At 45.3% G+C, this 21434-nt stretch overlaps 1 protein-coding gene across 1 annotated transcript in view; it reads left to right on the top strand.

Moving 5' to 3' along the window:
- Positions 1–1456: 1456 nt before the first annotated feature.
- Positions 1457–21434, top strand: part of LOC119407228 (uncharacterized) — a 42300-nt gene continuing 22322 nt past the window's right edge. The window contains exons 1-2 of the mRNA XM_037674112.2: positions 1457–1765; positions 20899–21106. Coding sequence (XP_037530040.1) covers positions 1625–1765; positions 20899–21106 — 349 coding nt within the window. The 5' untranslated portion in view covers positions 1457–1624. The remainder of the gene's footprint in view (positions 1766–20898; positions 21107–21434) is intronic.

Here is a 21434-nt window from a genome sequence, read left to right as displayed (position 1 = left end):
AGTGGACGAACAAGCACCCTATATATATATATATATATATATATATATATATATATATATATATAAAACCTATTCATTGTACTCGAATCTAAGCCGACCCCCCACTTTCGCACATCATTTTTTCGAAAAAAACATCGGCTTAGATTCGAGTAAATACGGTATATATATATATATGTCCGTCGGTGGGATCCGAACCCAAAACCTTCGAATTACGCGTCGTCCCGGCAGACTTCATGCCTTAGGTGGCATGCGATGGTTTATTGGTCAGCTGCCACTTCGTGCAGAGATCATGTTCCGCGTGACGCTTTCTGGCTTTAAAAATAGTCTTCTACACTCGCCGCCTTGGCTACGAGTGGCGCTAACTAGTACTCCCATGGATTAAACGCACATAAATACCCAAAAAAGGGGATCCGGGAGCGCAATCCGTCATAGCACCATTGGTAGAGCATCGGACACCAATTCGAAAGTTGTGGGTTCGGATCCCGCCAACGGATAGGGGGCTCCTTCGTCCACTTGAACTCCTTTCAATTTGCGCTGTAATCATTACGCTTCAATTAAAAACAACAAATAATGTCCCCTATGCTTTCCTTTTTGGCTTAATTTTCTGTTAATTTCATTGGTTCACCGTGTGGAGTGGTTCCAGTTTTTTTAAGTCCCTTTGCGATCGCGACACTGTAACGAAATATTAGACGGTGATCCTTCTTTTAACAAAACGGAACACTGCCCCTAGCCATGCAGATATAATTATCATTCATGTCTTTTTTTGTTTATCTTTTTAAAATCAATTGCGATGGCCTTCGTGCAATAATGAACATTTGTCATGAACTTCAAAGTTAATAACACTTGTTCTATGAGCTATAAGCACGACTGTTAACAGATAGAATTGTTAGACTTTTTAGATCGCGTCAACTCCAAATCTTTTTATCAATTTGCCCGATTGCTTAGGTTCACTAGTCAGGAGATTGGCCTCGTTAAGGCAAGTGTGTGTTGTCTGACGGATCCGCTACCGATAGGGTTATCTATTTTTCGAGGGTACCACGTAATAGGCAGGCGTGATAATCTTAGTTATATATATATATATATATATATATATATATATATATATATATATATATATATATATATATATATATATGTATATATATATATATATATATATATATATATATATATATATATATATATATATATATATATATATGATTTTATTTTTCCCCTCCTTTGCACGTGCCTAGATAATTACACTTGCCTAGCTGACATTCGTCATAGCGTAGCGGAGAGGAATGCGTTGCGTAAAGAAAATACGGGGAGACCTGTAGTAACAATAGGCTTTGTGGTGCCAGCCTCGACCTTGACGTGAAGAGGATGGACGAGTCTCTGCGTTGAGGGGCGCGCTCAGCGACTGTAGGCCGTCATTCTGCGGATAATCAGACCGCCCCACTCGCCCAATCTCGGTGCGGAAAAACACGCTTCGCCTCGACTCGAGCTGAGCCGGGCTCCGGCAAGGGTTGGAAGAAATAGCGCCACCTTCAAGAGCCACTTCTCTCTAAGTGGTGTGACGCGGTCGCTCCCTTCGCTGCGAGCTTGCCAGCGCGGCGGGACTGTTCGGAGGCGACACAAAGACATGGACAGCGTCGTGGGCGAAGCAGCGATTATCGAAGACCGGGTAGTGAGGTCGTCGGTGCCAGAGCAGCCTCTGCCGGAAGCCGATTACGCGACTTACTTGAGGTCTGTCTGGGACAAGTTCAAGGACCACACAGCGTTGGTAAGTGACTCGACGAGAATAAAGGTTCGCGTCTCAAGGTGTCCAACCACGCGAATGACAGTATCGGAGAGACCGTGCACACTCTGACGCAATTTGTCTCTTGTCTGTGGTTGGCGCTGTTTGACACGTTGACCACCCAACGTGGAATTTCAATATCATTCGAGGTTCTAGGCTCAGCAAAGAGCAGGGAGACGCTGCCGTGGAACGTGCCAATAATGTTGTTTATTTCATGCATGTTGTCTAGGCTTTTCGTCTGTAATTTGTTGCAGTTGCATTTTCGTCAAGTTGCGTTTGGCCATTTGAGTATGTACAAGCAGATGCCAAGCTGCTATAGGGCGGAACATAGAGCAGCGAGTGAGTGATATTGACGGTTTCGCCAGCGCTTACCGTTCTCAAGCAACACGAAGCCTTCACCGCAAACGAACCCTAGAAAACATCCGGTTACGCTTGTTTGCTTTGATAGCCGCCGCTGCTTCTTTTGCGATGTTTTCGTGGTTAGGATTCCAACGAATCGCTTGACACTCTGGCATTGCTGCGTAGTGCTGAGATGCTCTATGCACTCCCGCAAGTGAAAACATTCAGTTTCCCGAACGGGCGGCCTGTAATGCGGCCGATTAGGTAATAATAATAATATAATATCTGGGGTTTAACGCCCCAAAACCACGATATGATTATGAGAGACGCCGTAGTGGAGGGCTCCGGAAATTTCGACCACCTGGGGTTCTTTAACGTGCACCTAAATCTAACTACACGGGCCTCAGACATTTTCGCCTCCATCGAAAATGCAGCCGCCGCGGCCCGGAATTCGATCCCGCGACCTTCGGGTCAGCATTCGAGCGCCATAACCACTAGACCACCGTGGCACGGCCGATTGGGTGAGACAACTTTACTTCCACAAAAAACTCGCATATATGTTCTGTCCACTTTATTCAAAGCAAGTAAGCTTGATGCATACCCTAGCGGCAGTTATTCGAAGCTAAGGCGTTAGTCTAAAGCACCCAATTACAAACGAGAAATTTTCCTGTCCATGTACCGCGGAAGCCGCTGTCGTCTGCCCATGTCAGATCACAGCGTCTTCTCCAATGCGTGAAAGCCGCCAGGGGCTGAAAATTCGCTGGAAACATGTCTCTTGTGGTTATATTCACAGTACTCAATGCTCACTGTCTCAAGCGACGCTCGGGATACATATGCATGCAGCCGCTCTCAACCGCCACGCAGCGCACGTCGCGGTTATGGCGGTGCCTGCGGTTATTGTTTGTCATCAATCAATGAAACGCGGTTACATTTCTTATCGATGACAGCAACGCTGACGAGTGTATCCGAGTAGCTGCGAGCAACTATATGCATGTCACCTCTACAATCTGCGCTGTCAGACTGCGCGAGGATGACCTTGGCGTCGACGGTCATCGTCGCACCAAAGTAGATGAATCTTTGGTTTTTAAAATGTACTGTAGATGTAAACGGATTACAGTGAAGGTCAGATGCTTCAACTGCATCTGACCTTCAAAGCAAAGGACCAGACAGACCCAGCCGGCCTGGCAGTTTAACGTAATGAGTATACTATACATTATCGCTGTCACGCTGGACGCTTTAGAATGTGATCAATCATGGTTGTTCTGGATCGCTATCGAAAGTGCCCAGTATATGTCACTGGTACAATAATAAGTGCTTTATGCCTATGTGGCGTGCTGCAACAGCGCTGTTGAGCGCGGCTACTTGCCCGTTTTAAGCAGCTGCTTTGAGCGTATACGTTCTGTTCATGCAACGTGTCATTCTGTGCACCTTTGTGTCCATTCAAGTAGTCGTCATACATCGCTCTAAACGTGTCTCGGAGAGAGTGCCAGAGATAACTGAATGGAGAAACAAACGCACTACGCCGACATCGCCAGGCCTATTGATTGAGTAAAAAATGCCGGAAGTCCCACACCGTGAGTTTCCTGGGGCGCGCGCCTTTGAGGCGCACGGTGTTTTAATTACAAACAGGAAAACCGCCTATACAGGGTGCTTCTTTTGTTTTTTTTGTTCGACAGTAGAGATTTTCTAAATAGTAATTCTGTGACAGTGAGGCACCTGTCGTCTCCGCACACGAACTCTACGTCGAGGCGGAAATACATTGCCCCATCTAAAGTTGCATTGAAATTACTATCAAACACACGTTAATTAACCTTTTAATTATTAACTTGAGGGAAGTTGTTTATGTGGAGAAGCTATAGGACGTGACAATTAATGGCATACCCATTTTTAATGGCATACCCAATTTATAGAACTACAAAAAAAAACGTAATTTGAGACATTAAAGGGGCCATGACGTGGTCACCCAACAAGTCGCGGTTTTCAGCGAAAAATAGAAGTAGAGGGTCTATTGTGCCTATACACATATGAAAAAAAAAGGACTGTATATGAATATTTCAGAGCGAAATAGGCCCTAGAAGTCACCGGCTATAAACCCCGCCCACCGCCATTTTTCCATGGCGTGTGTGTCGTCATGTGCTGCATGCAGCGGAGCCATTGTCTGCTACCAATGTTTCAGCCGCTGCAAACTGCTTAATTTCGATGCCAAGCTAAAGAAAGCTTAAAGAGCTCGATTGCACGTGCAGCTGACCACGGAACAAAATGTTTGCCCGGCATGCAGAGGCTCGCACAGCAAGCATCTTTTTACGTCATGGCTCGCTAGTGCGCCCGTATTGCCCGACTCTCAGGCCGCTCGCATGTTTATAAAAATATTCAATTTTAATTTAACTGCTCTACTAAATGCGCTAAAATTTCACCAGCTTGTTTGTGAACGCACAAGGATTAACCCACATAACACAGATTATGATCCGAAAGCGGGTATCATATGGGCCCTTTAATAATCGGAATTCAAGTCCCCGATGCAGGCGATATCGAAACTGAGCTCGCCGGGCACGCAGGAAATGCCGCCGCTGTGTTACGTCAGACCGGAACTTCAAGTGACAAATTTTGAAAGAAAGGCGCGTAGCAGTAGAATGTGATCAAGAAAAATGTCAAGTTGCTTCAAATACGCAAGTGGACCGCTTATTTTTTGCTTTTTGGTGTGTAGTGCTTAATCTGTTTCTTTCTTAAACTCTAAATAAGCGAAAAGCACCCTTTCGCTTGTCAGCGAGAAGAAGCGCCACAGTGGCTTCCCCGTAGTTTTACGCTGTACAGTGAAAAAAAAAAAAAAAGTGGGCATTCTGACTTTCCTGGGAGCGCGAAAGCATCAAATAAGCACGAAACATCACACGCAATGAATGGTATGTCATAAATGGGTGCGCCATAAAGTGTCACGTCCTATAAATTTTTCCATATAAAAACAGCCTTCAATTTAATAATTAAAAAGTTTAACAACGAGGTTTGATAATTACTCATTTCAACTTTACGTCGAGGTGGAAATAGCTCGCCGCATCTAAAGTTGAGTTCGTGTGCGATGACGACAGGTGCCTGACTGTCGTAGCATTTTGTAAATCTGTGCTTGCTTGCCGCAGATTACCTCTATAGGTGGCGCAAAAGGCGGAAGCACAAGACAAAGAAGACCACAGGAAAAGACGCTGAACTAACAAGTGAAGCGTTCATTGCACACCGTAAGGAATGAATGCACAAGAATGACCACATACGTGCGCATATGACGCTACCATTAAGCGCAAGATTGTTAAAAAATGCTCATTTCACAATACATTAGGCTGATGAATGAAAGTGAGATGCAAGAATCACGATTTTTTGCTAGTGTGGAATGCCTCGACGATTTCGCCTGCGTTTGTTTCCGCGTGTCTGAGGGTGACATTTTTTTTGTATTGACTTACAGTCACAAGTACGAGGACTGACAGGGTTAAGCGCTATTTTGTCTTCTATCGTCCCGCGGCGATGAGCGCGCTGGTAGCCAAGCGAAGGGGGGTATGATGACAATGGGATACGAAGCAACGTCAGCGCGCGTCATGCATAACCTTGAGCATTTCCTATGGCGCTGTGCCTCCCGCAAGGGCTGCGGAAGATAGTCCCATCTTTCGACTTCCCGAAGAATCACCTTGAGCATTATCTTTTCTTTTTCTTTGAATGTATTCCCACATATCGGGAATGTATGATGACGAGCGCGCTACTGTGTATATACAGCCCGCCTCCGTCTAGTGGCGGCCGCGGTAATGTGCAGCACGAGAAGCGAAATTACGTAAAAGTCTGGCCGAGCTCTTGTGAGCATACACCTGGCGAGCACTGGCTTTGTTACCTGCCACGGTGGTCTAGTGGTTATGGTGCTCGACTCCATAGGTCTGCAAAAGAACTGGAGCTCACTCAGGCTCCCTCAATAAATATTATTTGCGCTTAGGGCTGCACTCGGACTCACCAAATTTTTTCTCAACCGGACTGAGACTCACGGCTCCATCTGAGTCTGAGTGAGTCGACTCATGAGTCCGTTAGTCTGTAATTAACATTTTTGACCATGGTGTCAATGCTCTTTAACACCAATGTCTCACATTTGCTCTACGTGGCGTCTTTTGATCTCGTACTTTCAAATACGGGTTATCAGCGGTTGCAATCCAGTAAGGACATTTTTATTCAAAGACACAACTCACACGAGATATTATTATCAAGAACTTCCCGTGTAAGAGTTTGCGGGGGAAAGGAGAGAGGTCAAGGCATGCAACATGCTCGAAGAATGCGCATACAACATCTGTATTCTTCATTAAACGAACAGCTCAAAACAATACGATTTTATAGAACATTAACGTCCTTTTAAAAAATATTATCAATGCGCAGCGCAATTTCTTGAATTTTACTACGACGTCGTTTAATACCACGGTAGTGAGACTGAACGTGATTGCTCGTTTCATTATTTCCGAAAAACGTACGATAGGCGTCTCTTGCACATTGGCAAGCGCGAACACTGCAGAAGTCAAATTGGTGTCATTTCTTGTATACAAATAATAAAAGAAAGAGTTGCATTGAAGCGCACGTGCTCGAAAGATGTGTTTCAGGAGCAAACGTTTAGAAACCGCGTCTTCAGAAACACACACACATACACACACACACACACACACACACACACACACACACACACACGCACACACACGCACACGCACACGCACACGCGCACGCGCACACACACGAACACGCGCGCGCTTGCGCACGCACACATAAGTCCCCATACGGTTATCAGCAGTGGCCACCGCGGCCGAAGGAAACACTGCTCCCAGGCTGCCAGAAACCCAGAACGACGCTGAGCGTGCATTTTGCGGAAGTTATCTGATTATACATAGACGCCAGCCAAACAAGACCAAAAACTACAATGTTATCATGAGAGAGCTCGAAGCAGCACTCGCTTATTGATAAAGCGATCAACTTTGCAGAGTAAGCAAAGATAGAGAAACAAAATAGAATTTCTCATGACAAAGCCGAGCGTTGTATGACGCTTCTTTTTTTACTTCGGTGTTCCCATCACCTGTTGATGCTTGTGTCGGCCTCTTGTAGTTTTTTTATAACTGTGATTACCCCCCCCCCCCTCCATTTTCTCGATAATTCTTGGACTTGTGCTATAAGCCTTTTGCTGTTTTGTTATCAACAATAAGCCGTGTTTAGGGTTTTTATTATGACTTATTTTTCCAGATATGACTTTTGGACAGCAGGATCCTCCGCTGTGCGTCACACCATAGTGCCTCTTTTTTTGTGTGTCTCTGTAAATTACACATCTGATTACCTGTGCTGTCATTTACGCATACAGGTGGATGATTGTGGATTGCATTCAAACTCCTGTGAAGAATGATGCACGCGGCTTACCTGAGTGCATGCATTTGTAGAAGAATGGCCTGTCTCCATTAATGTGCATCTAAGCACAGTAAAGTGTTCGTGTGCACGTGTCACTGCAAATAAAATTTAAAGAAAGTATCAAGAAAATGCTTTCTGCGCAACCCAGTACTTAGGAATAATTAGCCTACAGGAATATACTAAGGCAGTTGGCTAAAGACAGCGCACAAAGTGGCAGATATCTACAATTTATTCCGAAGAGACGGACGCTCCCGTGTTTAGCCACAACGCAATTCAAATCATATGAGCAGAAAGATACAGTTACGCGCGGAACATTTTGCTCCATTTGTTGTTGGAGCAGTTAGGTTTACACTAGAGGGTAATAGTGCTGAAATTTATACGCTGCTGAAATTAAGTAAGAAGTGTGTAGCACTCCATTGTAGGCACTGGCGCTAACATTTGCCCATTACGACCTCTTATTTCGTAGTGAAAAAAAAAAAAAACAAAACAAAAAAGTCAAGTTTCACCGCAAGGGCGAAGCAATGAATGCGATAGCAACAAATTGTAATGTTATACGAAGTGAGGCTGGCAGTCAGTGCTGGGCAGTATCGAAGATACATGTATCTTAGATACTATCTTAGATACTCTTTGGGTATCTTGTATCTGTATCGCGATACGTCTCGCAAAACGAGTATCTGTATCTGTATTTCCGATACATTCAATAATGTATCGTGTATCTTAAGATACAAGATACTGCTATCGCAACACCACCGTGTGAAACAATTATCGCGGGCTGAACTCCGCTTCTGAAACTGTTACTGGCGCCACTAAGCCATATGAATAAAACTAAGGGCAGCGACATAAATTTATCTTTCTGCCAGAGTCCTCTAGTGAGGTCAGGTGATGAGGTTTGCGCGCCCTACGGGTGGAACAGAGTCAAGTGGCAGCTCTCGCGCAGTCTCGACACAAACACGCGCGCGAACGTCTACACCCAGCCCACGTAGTTCTTGTTTTCTCGATTTTTTTTTTCGTTTTATTTGTGTCAGTTCCATGACACTTTCTCTTTAGCCACGGTCCTGCGCCGCGCACTCTAATGAGCGCAGCGTCTGTCACAGAAATTCTTATGCCGCTTTCGTGTCGTTATTGAAGATTCTCTTGCGTGGTGCTTCGTTACGTAATCTGAAGAATGCAAGAACGGAGTTGCTTCGCGTCTCATGGCTTTCACACACCAGCGACTTGAAGGACTTCGTGGACGTAAGTTTGCCTTACATACGATGACATTGGCTTATATGCAGATAATGTTCTAAGGACTACAGCTCTACCGATACCGATGCTCGATCTATTAGAACAAGTCCTTACCTAGCAAAAGATATCGGTGTACCGTATATTTTTCTTCTTGCTATCTTTTTTCAATTTTTTTTAAATCATAATTTTATTGTTAGCACAAACGCTTTCTTATCTGCGCTTCTTTTGGATATGATACATTCCCTAGGTCTCTATGGTTTTTTCCGGTTTTGTCGATAAAAATATCTCTTTTGTAAAGGGCTGCCAAAAGAATCCCACTGCTTTGTTGCTACTTTTAAATGTCTGCGTTATATTTGCTACTGTTTACACATTTATACTTCACTTGAATTTACTGTTCTGCCAAGGAGATTTTGAAAACGAATATATAGTTATGTGGGCGTGCCTTGAGTATACAGTAATAATAATATTTGAGGTTTAACGTCCCCAAACCACGCTATGATTATGAGAGACGCCGTGGTGGAGGGCGTCGGAAATTTCGACCACCTGGGGTTTTTCAACGTGCGCCTAAACCTGAATACACCGGCCTCAAAGATTTTTGCCTCCATCGAAAATTCTTCCGCCGTGGCCAGAACTCGTTCCTGTGACCTTCGGGTCAGTAGTCGAGCACCATAACCACTAGGCCACCGCGGCGGGCTTTGAGTAGAGTGTAAACCATTCTACTTTACCGCTTAATAAAATAGCGAAATTGAGTTTGCATTATAATAATGGAAATTATTAGGAGCTATCTTATAGATTTTAGATGGGGGATTCGAGAAACATACCAAATGCGCCGTTTTTCTCATGAGCGTCCGAACTAGTATTTTCAGGCAATTTTGCATAGGCACGTAATTTTCTATTGTCTTACCTTAACAGGTAAGCTGACGATACTTCATCCTTAATTGGCATAGCTAATAGTGGTCCCGCCTGCATCGGGTTTCTATACTTATTCACAATGAATGTTTGATAGAGAACCCCCTGTCTATTTTACTTATAATTTCTTTTTTTTTTTCCTTTTTTAGGCCTCCCTGATTTTTTTGCAATTACTAGTCGCCAGATCGTCGGAGCTGTAAGTGGCAATAGCGCTAATAGCGGCGGTGTCCTGCGACGCTTTGTGCAACTATGCAGCCACGCGCTCTTATTAATTTATTTATTTATTTATTTATTTATTTATTTATTTATTTATTTTGGTGTGATTGCGTTTAAACCGAAAAACAAAGTTGTTAGCACCACTCAGCGCAAGCCGCGCCGCAATGTTTTGGAAGCTTCGCCATTTTTTCCAATTGTTCTGTTAAAATTACGCGCAGGACGCGAGTAGTCTAGTTTAATCGGGAGCTTGCGCGAGCTCCTGTGATAACGCTGGAAGCTTTAATCCCTGATGTATGAAAGACGACGCGTTCTGCCGATGGCCAGATTACCGACGACCGACGAATGTGATCGCCGCTATCTCCGTGCAGCATGCTTTGCTTGTACTTTCAGTGACTTAGTTTTCTTCGCTGAAGTTAGCTCAGTAAAGAGTTTCGTTTCTACAATTTGACTGCCGCCTTCATATTCGACACTATACCATATGAATATACAATACGTCTGAGGCGTTTCCTGGTTGCACATATTCTTTCGTTGAAGAAAAATTGTTTAAAAATTGCACGTTAATGAGTATATTGATAACGAACGCTTTACACTAGAAGATACGTAGAATATGAACAGTCATTTCTGTTTTATGTCCTCTACGTATACACTATGCGTCATAAAAAATGCCGCTACCTGCTTTGTTGCTACTGTACACCTGTCCGGGAATCCAGTATTGCGTAACGGTGGCTTACGGACAAGGTAAATGTCCACGCCGGTATTTGCACCATCGTGACAAGGCTTCTTATTGAAGTTCTTGTGATTAGATGGCAACCCGCTAGCTGGTCGGCAAGCTGAGCAGCAACTCCCATCAATTACAAAAAAAAAACAAGCAAGAATCTCTGTCAGCGAAATTTATAAAGAGGTGTCCTGTTAAGCAGCTTAAACAAACCCCAGTAAGTTATTTCGGAATTGAGCTAATGTACTTTGAGCAAGAAGGACAAAACTTGTAAGATACTAAGAGACATTTCATTCAGATGAAACAAGGTTGGTCGTAGTTAATAAATTTCAAGCAGACATTTTTGTGCATTGAGTTTGCTGCTACATTACATAGATCTATATTAACAAATTTGCGAATGTATCGAAGTATCTTAAGATACAATTGGCAAGTATCGTATCGGATACAATTATTGCGGCAGTATCTTGTATCTGTATCTCAAATACTCTTTGCCTGAGTATCTTGTATCGTATCTCGATACAATTTCAAAGTATCTTTGCCCAGCCCTGCTGGCAGTTAACTCTTTTGGATCCGATCTCGCGCAACTCTACAAAACGCTGGTGCAAGAGAATGCGACCGTTCCAGGAGAGCCTCCGTTCCTTTCCGCGCAGTCTCTCCGCGTTGAGAGCGCGAGCGATCTCGGCCGCGCCCTGAGAATCAAAGTTCAAAGTTGCCGCTTGAGCGACACCCGTGGTAGAACATACGATGCGCGGGGGACGTTATCAATTTGGACCTTATACGGGACATGACGGCAAAAACCCGTCGAGAATGTCCATATAATTGCTATCGCAATAAAAACAAGGAGCACTGCACTCACCAAAGTAAACACTAAATAGAAAAATACATTCCGGCTCCCTCTCTGGAGGTTTTTTCGCAGGTAAAAACGCAAAAGTGCTCGAACAGTTCGCTTAGAAAGTCTCGAACACGTGACATGCATCATGCGCACACGGACGGCAGATTGTAATCACAATATGTGCGATGCAGTCTCAGACTCAAGACTAAAGGCGTCGAGGTAGTCATTTTCCTCTGAAAAGAACACGGGCCTTCCCCGAGTCGACTGCTTGTCTCATTGAAAGCGCTCGATTTTGATGTCCTTTCCAAACGTCATAATTGTGCTGTTTAATGTGCCTTTCAATGTCGCCAGTTTCGTCAATATACACGTAGTCGCTGCTGTAGTACATTGCGATTACATGCACCCCGCAATAGCACCTTAGAGGTGTCTCAGACTCCTCCAAACAGCCGGGTACTCTCACCATGTATTATTTGTTTTTCTAAAATAAACACCAAACGATAACGTAAAAGGTCCAATATTCTAGTGTTCGGACCATTGTAGCGAGCTCCACCGCTTTACTTGATGCGGGTATATGTATTAAGAGGTCATTTCGTCCCCATGGAAAGGCGGCAGCAGTGGCCGGGAATCGAACCCGCGTCCTGGAGCTTAGCAGCGCGACACCTTTCATGGTCAGCTACCACGGCGCGTAAAATGCGCGTACAATGGCGGAGCCGATCTGGCGTTCTCCGGCACAAAAGCCTCGAGCACTACAGACTACGGTACAGGCGAATATTCATTGTTTATTGCACGGAAATTTAATAAAGAAATATTGCTGGCATTGGCATCACAGCCGGGGTAGAAATCTACCATTGCTATGAACCACTTAACGCAGAACGGCCGCCCGTTGGAGGTATACCGGAAGTGACAGCAAACGTTGTGTGACATTTCTCCTTTTCGATTCAAGATGGTTATCTACGCAGTCCTCCAACCACCGTGAAAGTAAAGTGATGAAGAAGCAGCCAAAATATAGGAATTCCAAGTACGTGAAAGACCATATGCAAGCATATATTTGCCTCGAAGCGCAAATCGACATGCTTAGTGGCTCGCGTGGATAAAGCCTGGAAATTTTGGCGCGACCAGCACCAGCGCGCAAATCTGTGACAGGCGTTGTAACAAAACCCGTAAGAAATTCCTGAAAACTAAGTAATGTGTCAAACGCAGAAACAGTGGCAGGTGGGCTATATCGTTTTGAGACACGCGAAATACGTAGGCATTCGACGCAGTTAGTGATATCGTCGGAGCATTTCTTTTATGACATTCTCTAGACAAGCCCTGGTAATTCTCGACGGAAAGGTCGTCAAATCCCACATGATCATCTGGTTTCCTGCTCATATGGGAGACAACGGTCCTCCCACGAACCTCAATGAATCCGCCCACAATGTTGCACGAAGACTTGCCAACCGTGCAGCCACAAGGCAAGAAGATGCTGAGTTTCCAGATTGCAGGGACCACCTCCTGTCGTACAACGAGCTAACCAAGCACTTCTACCTAGGACGCAGGGTCTTCCCCCTCCGCACCGTAAACTAAACAGAGCTCAGACCATTACGCTAAGGCTCTTGCAAACAAGAACCTATCCGAACCCGCTATTAATCAACAAGATCTATCCGGAGTTCTCTACCTCTACAATGTGCGATAAATGTGTAACGACAACACAGTCATATGCTCTGGCGTTACTCCATGTTACGCAGCGAGAAGGACAACACTGAAGTGCGGTTTGACGCAGCTCTAAGCAGTCTTGCATTAGAGGAACAGCTATGCGCAGTCTCACAGGCGCGCGAAGCGGCCGAAATTCACTACAGAACGCTCGCTAACCTCTCAGAAGCTGCCGTAGGAGCACTCTTGCAGCTGTTTAGCAGAATATGGGTGTAAGGAAAAATGCCCAAAGCTTGAAAAAAAGCCGTAGTCGTAGCGTTTTTGAAACCTCCAAAGACACAAACCAACCTCAGTAGTTATAGGCCCATAGCTCTCACAAACTGCCTCGCAAAATCATTTTAATGAGTCCTGAGCATGAGGCTCATGTTTATTCTCAAAACAAGTCAACTTCGTGACAATCGCCAGTGTGGATATAGAAAAACGTGCTCAACAACTGATTGTCTTGTTCGTCTAGAAAACACAGTCCGCGAAGCCTTCGTACACAGACAGCACTGTCTGGCAGTCTTTTTTGATATGGAGAAGGCCACATGGAGGTTCGGGATTCTTCGCGACCTAGCAGACCTTGATGTCCGCGGCAGGATGCTGAACTGCCTAAAAGATTTTCTGTGCCACCGTTCTTTTTATGCACGCTGGGGTACAACTCTGTCAAAGAACTTCGTCCAGGAAAACGGAGCACTGCAGGGCTGCATGTTACGTACAACACCATTCATAGTGAAAATGAACTCCATAGCAAACATTATCTCACAGTCCATTATGTAAATCCCGGCCGCGGCGGCCGCGGCGGCCGCATTTTCGATGGAGGCGAAAATGATCAAGGCCCGTGTACTCGAGGTGCACGTTAAAGAACCCCAGGTGGTCGAAATTACCGGAGTCCTCCACTACGGCGTCTCTCATAATCATATCGTGGTTTTGGAACGTTTAACTCCGACAGTTATTATTATTATTATTATTATTATATTATTATTATTATTATTATTATTATTATTATTATTATTATTATTATTATTATTATTATTATTATTATTAGGCCATTATGTATTCTGTCTATTTGATGACCTTCAAATTGCCTGCACATCCTCGAACTTGCCAACATGTGAGAGGCAGATACAGCTCACCTTGAACTAACTCGCGATCTGGGCCGACATAAATTTCTGGTTCTCACCAAAAAAAGAAAAAAGAAACACGCCGTTTTTTTCTCACTGAAAAGAGGCCTACAGGTTCACTCCACCCTGTACCAGAATGAAGCCGTACTTTAGTAAAGGAAGAACAAAAATTTTTAGGCGTAACTTTTGATAAAAAAGAACTCACATTCCTCAACCTCAGGAAGAAAGCTTCCAAATCGCACTTAAGGTGCTGTCACGAAAACTCTGGGGGTCTGACCGAACATGCCCATCTATCGCTCTTCGGTACGCTCATCCTTGGACTATGGCTGTATAGTATATATAGTTCAGCAAGACCATCGTACCTGTTAGGTTTCGCCGCTCATAAGTCGATCGTGCAGACGAGACGGCGCGGCACTGTACGTCGTACAAAGCTTCTTTCTCGGCTCTCTCTCTGCCTGGTCTTTGGCTGTGCAATTATCAATAGAAAGCAAACGGCTTCCTTTGAGCAGCTTGTCTACCCCGATGGCCAGCAGGGGTTGCGGTCAAGCGACCGTTCTCAGAGGTCGGCAGCCCGAATGTGTGGGAAAATGAGGAGGGCAAACGTCTCCTGCTCTATGCCGTCGCTCAAGGCGACAGTATGCGTGACCCCAACAACGACCGGCATGCGCTTTCGGCGCGCCGACGGTAAAGCTGGGTTGAGTCGCAACAATGCACGGTCCGAATGCGTGGGAGGCAGGGACACGCATACGCCTTTTCTTTCCCGGAACCGTTTAGCGACTGGCCCCGCGGGTTCAACTCGATGAGTATGGGAAAATGGCGTGAATGCACCAGGGCTAAGATACCGATGTATTTCGACCGTGAGAACCCCTGAAAACGTGGGATAAGGAGAGAGAGAGCCATGATGGGAAAGAGTGCCAAAACGCCTGTATGCGCCGTAAAGACACTGCTGTCGAGATTAGGGCCAGCCCAGTAGGGAGTGGCTTAATCTGAGGATAAACGGATTGGATAAGGGAATGTCGAGGCGGACCACCAGCGGCCACCTCCCCTTTTCTTTGTTTACCGCAAGGTACTTAAGACTGGGCGGAATTCGTTTCCTTTCAGTCTAGGCTGTAATCACCTAACTGATCGATCAGTAAGACTCCGTACGATGCAACTTTTGTCTGGGCCGTAACCACTTGGTGGTCGAACAGTGAGACTCGGTTCTTCGTATGTAGAAACATTGTTTTAGGCTCTAACTTAAGAAAAGATAAGTAGAAGAGTAAGATGCTGTTGATGTCTATGTTATCATCAGTGTGCTTCGGCAAGATGTACATATGAACTGTAAATATTTCGCTACAATATACCTTCAAGTTTTTATTGCCTCCAACCTGCCCCCTGTTTCATCGACGTCGATCATCTCCTTGACGGGACTTCAATCCACATCAAGGAGAAAACGAACAAGAAAAAACATAACTGTACCTAAAAAAGCTAGATCTAATACATAATTCAGGCCTACGTCTATCATGCGGGGCGTACAGAACATCTCCTATAGCTAGCCTTTATGTAGAAACAAATTAACCGTCGCTAGAAAGCAGATCTGCTCTTACCTGTGCATATATTCTTAAGGTACGACCCATACCAAAACACATCTGCTACCCACTGGTAACAAACTTTCCTTCGAGAATACCGTTCAACAACAAACCACAAACCATTAGGCCACTGCTTTTACGGTTTGAAGCGATTTGCGACAACCTTCGCGTGCTGGACACATTGCCTGGCGTAGCCCACAGACATGACCCGCTGCTCGCATGGCTCAACTTTTCCACAGCCTTTGACCTCACCCTAACACAGTTCCGTAAAGTACAAACGCCACCACAACACATTATCACAGGAATTTCGTGCACTAGAGGGTAATGCAGAAGCTTCACAAGCTTTTATACAGATATTTCGAAAACGACCGGCTATGTTGGAAGTGCAGTGGTACAAGGAGACCGGGAAGAAACACTACGACTTGCACAGTGTGCATCCATCTTCCTTGCGAATGTTACGCCATTTCTATAGCCGTAGAAGAAATACTACAAGAAAACTTCCCAAATGGCATTATATACCCAGACTCCCTAAGTGTGCTCACAGCTGTTCACTCAAGAAACGCAGCGACACCACTACTGGGGCATGCTATACAAAATGTAATAAAGGCCACCACACGAGGACCAGGCATTAAATGATGCTGGGTTCCGAGCCACGTCGGTATTAGTGGCAGTGAAAGAGCAGACGTATGCGCGGCAGAAGCTCGTCATAAGCAGATAAAGAAAATAAATGTACCTCCTAAAGATGCACGATGTTAGTACATTATAAACTAAGCAAAAAAATCGCAGTCAGCGTGGAACAATGAATGCAATAACAAGCTACACCTAGTTAAACCTGTGATAGGCGAATGGAAATCTTGCACACACCAAGAACGTGTTAAAGAAGTGATACTGTGGCGTCTGCGCTTAGGACACACACACCTCACACACAACTTCATTCTAACAAAGCAACATAAGCCCAAATGTGAAGCATGGATAGATTACCTGACAATAAGCCACATCTTATTTTCTTGCACAGAACTTGAAACACTAGAAAAAAGAAACACATCCCTGTTCACCCAGCACTGGTTTCAGGCGAAGATGCGTTTGTTGATATATCGTGTGTTTTAGCTTTTTAAGGAAAGCAGGATTTCTAGGAAAGCTTTAAACTTACCGTGTACTTAGCTAAGCACTGTTTTGTTTACCTCATCCGCTTTCTGATTTTTGAGAACAGGAATGAGGTTTTTATTCTTATCAGTTGGGACCGTCGGGGCCCTTGCTCAGGCGAGAGCTCACTGAGGAGACCCAACTTGGTAATGAATGTTTACCTCGCGTTTGGCGTATGATAGCCTTAGTTGCTTACGTGCCGTTAAACCCAACAAACAACGACAGCTACCGTCATGGTTACGGCAGCCACACGAAGAAGCCAGTGGATGTTGAATCACATGCAAGCTATGCGTACAAATGAGGGCGCAGGGTGCATGCGTATTGCTTACTCTTCTTGTGCCAACTAGATCTTCAAAATGGCGTGTGTCATGTCGCATAGAAACCACAAAACTGGAGCGTATGCGTGCGTGCGCTCCTTTCCGTTGTCCAACGTACCTTACCATTCTCACCGTTACCACTGTCCTCGGGATGAAAAGTTGGGCACATTGGTTTTGAATCTTCATGAAAAAGGCGTGAAAGCTACAACACACAGACAAACCTACGCATTCAGGGCCACTTCAAACAAATTCATTGAGAGATAGGGAAGAGGAAGGTACGACATTTACACAAAAGATGGTGCTGCAGCACACCATCTTGCATTTTCGAAAATATACTGCAGTTCCTTGGAGATAATCAGCATCAACAAAGTGTGCAGGTGCGCGTTGCCTTGCGGACGCGTAGCGGGCGCTTCGTCAATTTGCAAAAGGAAGAATTATGGTGTGGGCACTTCGCAACTGTACTTGCAGTAGGTGTTCTAGGATAGTTTGAAACGGCCAATGTTACGCGCACAGACGTTCCTTTCCTTCAGGCACTGTTGAGGCGTCCACCGAGAAGCGAAGCGAGGCTAGCTCTTGAAAAGGCGATACGAACGGGGCCCGATTACGCTATCGCGATCTACTCTTGAACACGAAGCTCAAGCATCCTCCAAGTTTTTCTTTTATTGTCTCCCATATCAATACCATCCACTTATTGCGATTTCTCGGAACAACGGAACTTGGAGCAAACTTTTCCATGGAGATACAAACCCGACAGTGAATTGCCAGGTGATTCTCTGCCGTTGCTAAACTTGTGATAGCGCTGCTGCAGCCTACTGTTACTTCTAAAGCTGGTATTTCCAGCCCACGTGCTTTCTACCACGAGACAAAGGTAGATTTCTGTTTACCATGAAGTTTTTTAGAACACTATAGCGACAAGCGTATGCGCACATATGTCGTACGAAATAAATGAACTAGCCCAAGAATCATGGCAAAGAAAGACGTAACAATTAAGATGACATGAACGTTCGAGAGACAGCGAGGACATGATATGTGCTGACAAGTCTCTTTCCTTGTGTTTCGAATAAACCAAGCTGAAAAGCTATTTCACATTAGCACGCGAAGAGCCGCAGAGCCTCCACGCAACAGACATTCTCTGGATCCCGGTACAGGTTAAAGAACTGTATACGTTTTGGACGATTGTACGATTTTTGAGCGATGGTGACTCTCTGGCGTGGTCGATCTAGAGTTCTGCTCTAAGGTTTTCGATGCCTTCAACCTGACGTAGCGTAGCTCGTGTCAATTTCATGAGTGTGAAACAAGAAGAAAAAAAATCATTCCGGACCGTTGGCGCTGTAATGAAACACCTCCACTAACATGAAACCTGTGGAGGGGCGCAGCATGCAGCGTGCGCCGGTGTTTCCCACAGAGAAATCTCAGCTAATGAGCAATGAGAGACAGAAGGAAGATTAGACACAGAGACCCGCAGTCCCCTTTTAGTTAACGTGCACGCTGCGAATCTTTATTGTTCAACTACGCACAAGAGAAATCTCCCATCGGCACTATATATTGCAGGTGAAGATCCAGTGCCTATATATACGGCGTGGCCGGTGAACGGTTGTGCAGCGCGAGCAGACGGTTTTTTCAATCAAGAAACTCGCTAGCGGACGCTGCCTGCGTCAGCGGTGTCTCTCGCGGGCGAGGGCGCGTTCTCGTTCCTTGCGAGCTGGTAGTTCAGAGTTCATCTTCTTCTTCTTCAGTGGTTATTCAGGAAAGGAAAAAAGGCACCTAATTTCTGTCTGCCTATAGGCGACACGGCGCAGTGCCTTGTAGGGGTGGGGGGTAAGGAGGGAATAAAAGAATAGTAGGAAAATAGAGAGAAAAGTGAGAGGAGCACATCCATCCAACGAAGAGAAAAGAGGACAGGAAAGATTGAGAAACGGTCACGGGAGTTCAGGGACGGGTCCGCGAAACACAGCTAGAGGCACAGTGCACAACATCGACGAAACTTGGAAGGTCCCGACGATGAGCGGCGCACGGCATAGCGGGCGAGGAGTCCGTCACGGGGCGCCGGTCAGCGAGAGGTACGAGGAGTAATCCAGGACATCGCGGCCGGCACGTCCGTCTTGCTTGAAATCCAGCGAGCGAATCCAGAGTTCATCGCACAAAGAACGTTTCCATAGTCAACGGGCGCCGTTCGCTCTCTCTCTCTCTCGCCACACGGCGAGCGCTGAGGCGGTGGCGCCCTCTCAAGCAAATGGACAGGAGACGACGATGCCCTCCGACACGCTGAGACCCTAAGGCGCTTCGCCACTAAAACAACCACAAATGATGTTCATCAGCTCCTCTTTGCAGTGGGGCTGTTGCTTTAAAAGTGATCTAAAAATCAGCGCCAGAACCTATCACATTAGCAAACAGGTATACGGCAAAATAAAGGGAAAACAAAACTTCACATTACTGACACACGGGGCGAAGAAAGCTTTGGCCAGCACAAGTTCATGCGCGTCGGTTCCGGCAGAGTGAAACGTGCAAGTGACCTCAGATGATATTTATGTATGTATTTTATTTAATATACCTCAAAGCCCCCCCCCCCCCCCCCCAGAGGGCTTTACATGAGGGTGTGGGCAAACAATATAGGGTTAATAAAACAATGATTCTATGACACTTCTAAATTTATCCGTGTTGCAATGATGGATGACACTTGAGGAAAGATCGTTCCAGTCCCTGGCTGCCTGAGCGAAAAAAGGAGTGATGGTTTGCTGTGGTGCAAGCAGGAGGTGGGTAGACGGCCTTGTGGTGACTTGTGCGGGCTGATGTACGATGGGCTGATTGAATGGGAGAGTTATAAGGAAATGTATGATACACTTTGTGATACAAGGATAGTCTAAAAATCTTACGGCGTAGGTCAAGGTTAGGTAGATCTGCTTTTCTTTTAAGGATAGTAACACTGGTATCACAGACAGGCATATCTGTCAAAATGTTCAGCTTTAACACTGGTATGATATGAGTAATCTGAGTAGATGAATCTAACTGCGTGATATTGAACTAGTTCGATGGACTTACTTAGGTTAATTTGGGGTGGGTCCCTAATGGCGGATGCATATATACTCTAGTTTTGGGCGAATTAGTGCTTTGTAGGCTAGTATAATTTGACTGATGGGGGGGGGGGGGCAATATGTAAATTACGACGAAAGTAACCGAGAGCTCTGTTAGCATTGTTAACTATTTTACTTACGTGAAAAGACCAGTTTAGATTATGTGAGATGTTAACACCGAGATATCTAATGGAACTTAAGGAAGAAACTATGAAGCCATTAATATTATATTTGCTATTATATCGATAAGTGTTAGCGCAAGATCTGTGCAGTTCGTGCCAATATGGCCTGCTAGCATGTTGTAGTAAGGCTCCCAGTTATAAATTTCTAATATTTTCGGCTGGGTGGCTGTGATATAGACATTTGGAAGAACACTGATTGCATAAATTTATGCATAGTAAGAGCTGGTATTTTGACGACTACGTAGGTGTTCGGTATCAACCGCTGAGCACGACCTGAAGCACAGTACAGGTTGACATTCCTAGCGAATAGGGCATCATCTTTCTCGCTTCTCTTGCTTTGTTGCTCTTGGGTCGCACTCTCGTTACCGAACAGTGCCCCGGATATATGACATCCTGCTTTTGGCCCCCAGATAAATGGCGACACGGGAGAGAGCTACACGTATAGGGAGCTCGAGGATGCCTGCACCCGCGTCGCCGCTGGCCTGGCCAGCCTCGGCTTCGGGCCAGGAGACATGGCTGGCATCCACTGCGAGACGAGCCTGGATGCCATGGTTGCCTTCTACGGCACTGCGTTCGCCGGTGGTTCCATGGTTTTCGCCAAGGCGAGCCTTGCAGCACGTGAGTTTTCTGCTTTCCATTTTACTCTCTCTATCTCTCGTTTGTTTCTTGGGCGAATAAACGACGCGTAGCTTGAGAAGACCGTTTAATTCATCGCATGGAGACCATGTAAAGTGACCACTCGGAGGAACACTCCGAGTCGGAACAACACAAGTGCTTTAGTGACAACGCTTTCTTTTGACTGCTGGGTGTCTCTCTAGCTTCCACTCCTATGTCGCATAATTTTAGGCATAAAAACAACATCAACGCATCCGAATGCATAGCGTACAAATTCTATCTATCTATCTATCTATCTATCTATCTATCTATCTATCTATCTATCTATCTA

Source organism: Rhipicephalus sanguineus, chromosome 1 (genome assembly GCF_013339695.2).
Source record: "Rhipicephalus sanguineus isolate Rsan-2018 chromosome 1, BIME_Rsan_1.4, whole genome shotgun sequence".
Lineage (NCBI taxonomy): Eukaryota > Metazoa > Arthropoda > Arachnida > Ixodida > Ixodidae > Rhipicephalus > Rhipicephalus sanguineus.
The sequence above is the reverse complement of the archived record's forward strand: the minus strand, read 5'-3'. Positions and strand labels throughout refer to the sequence as shown.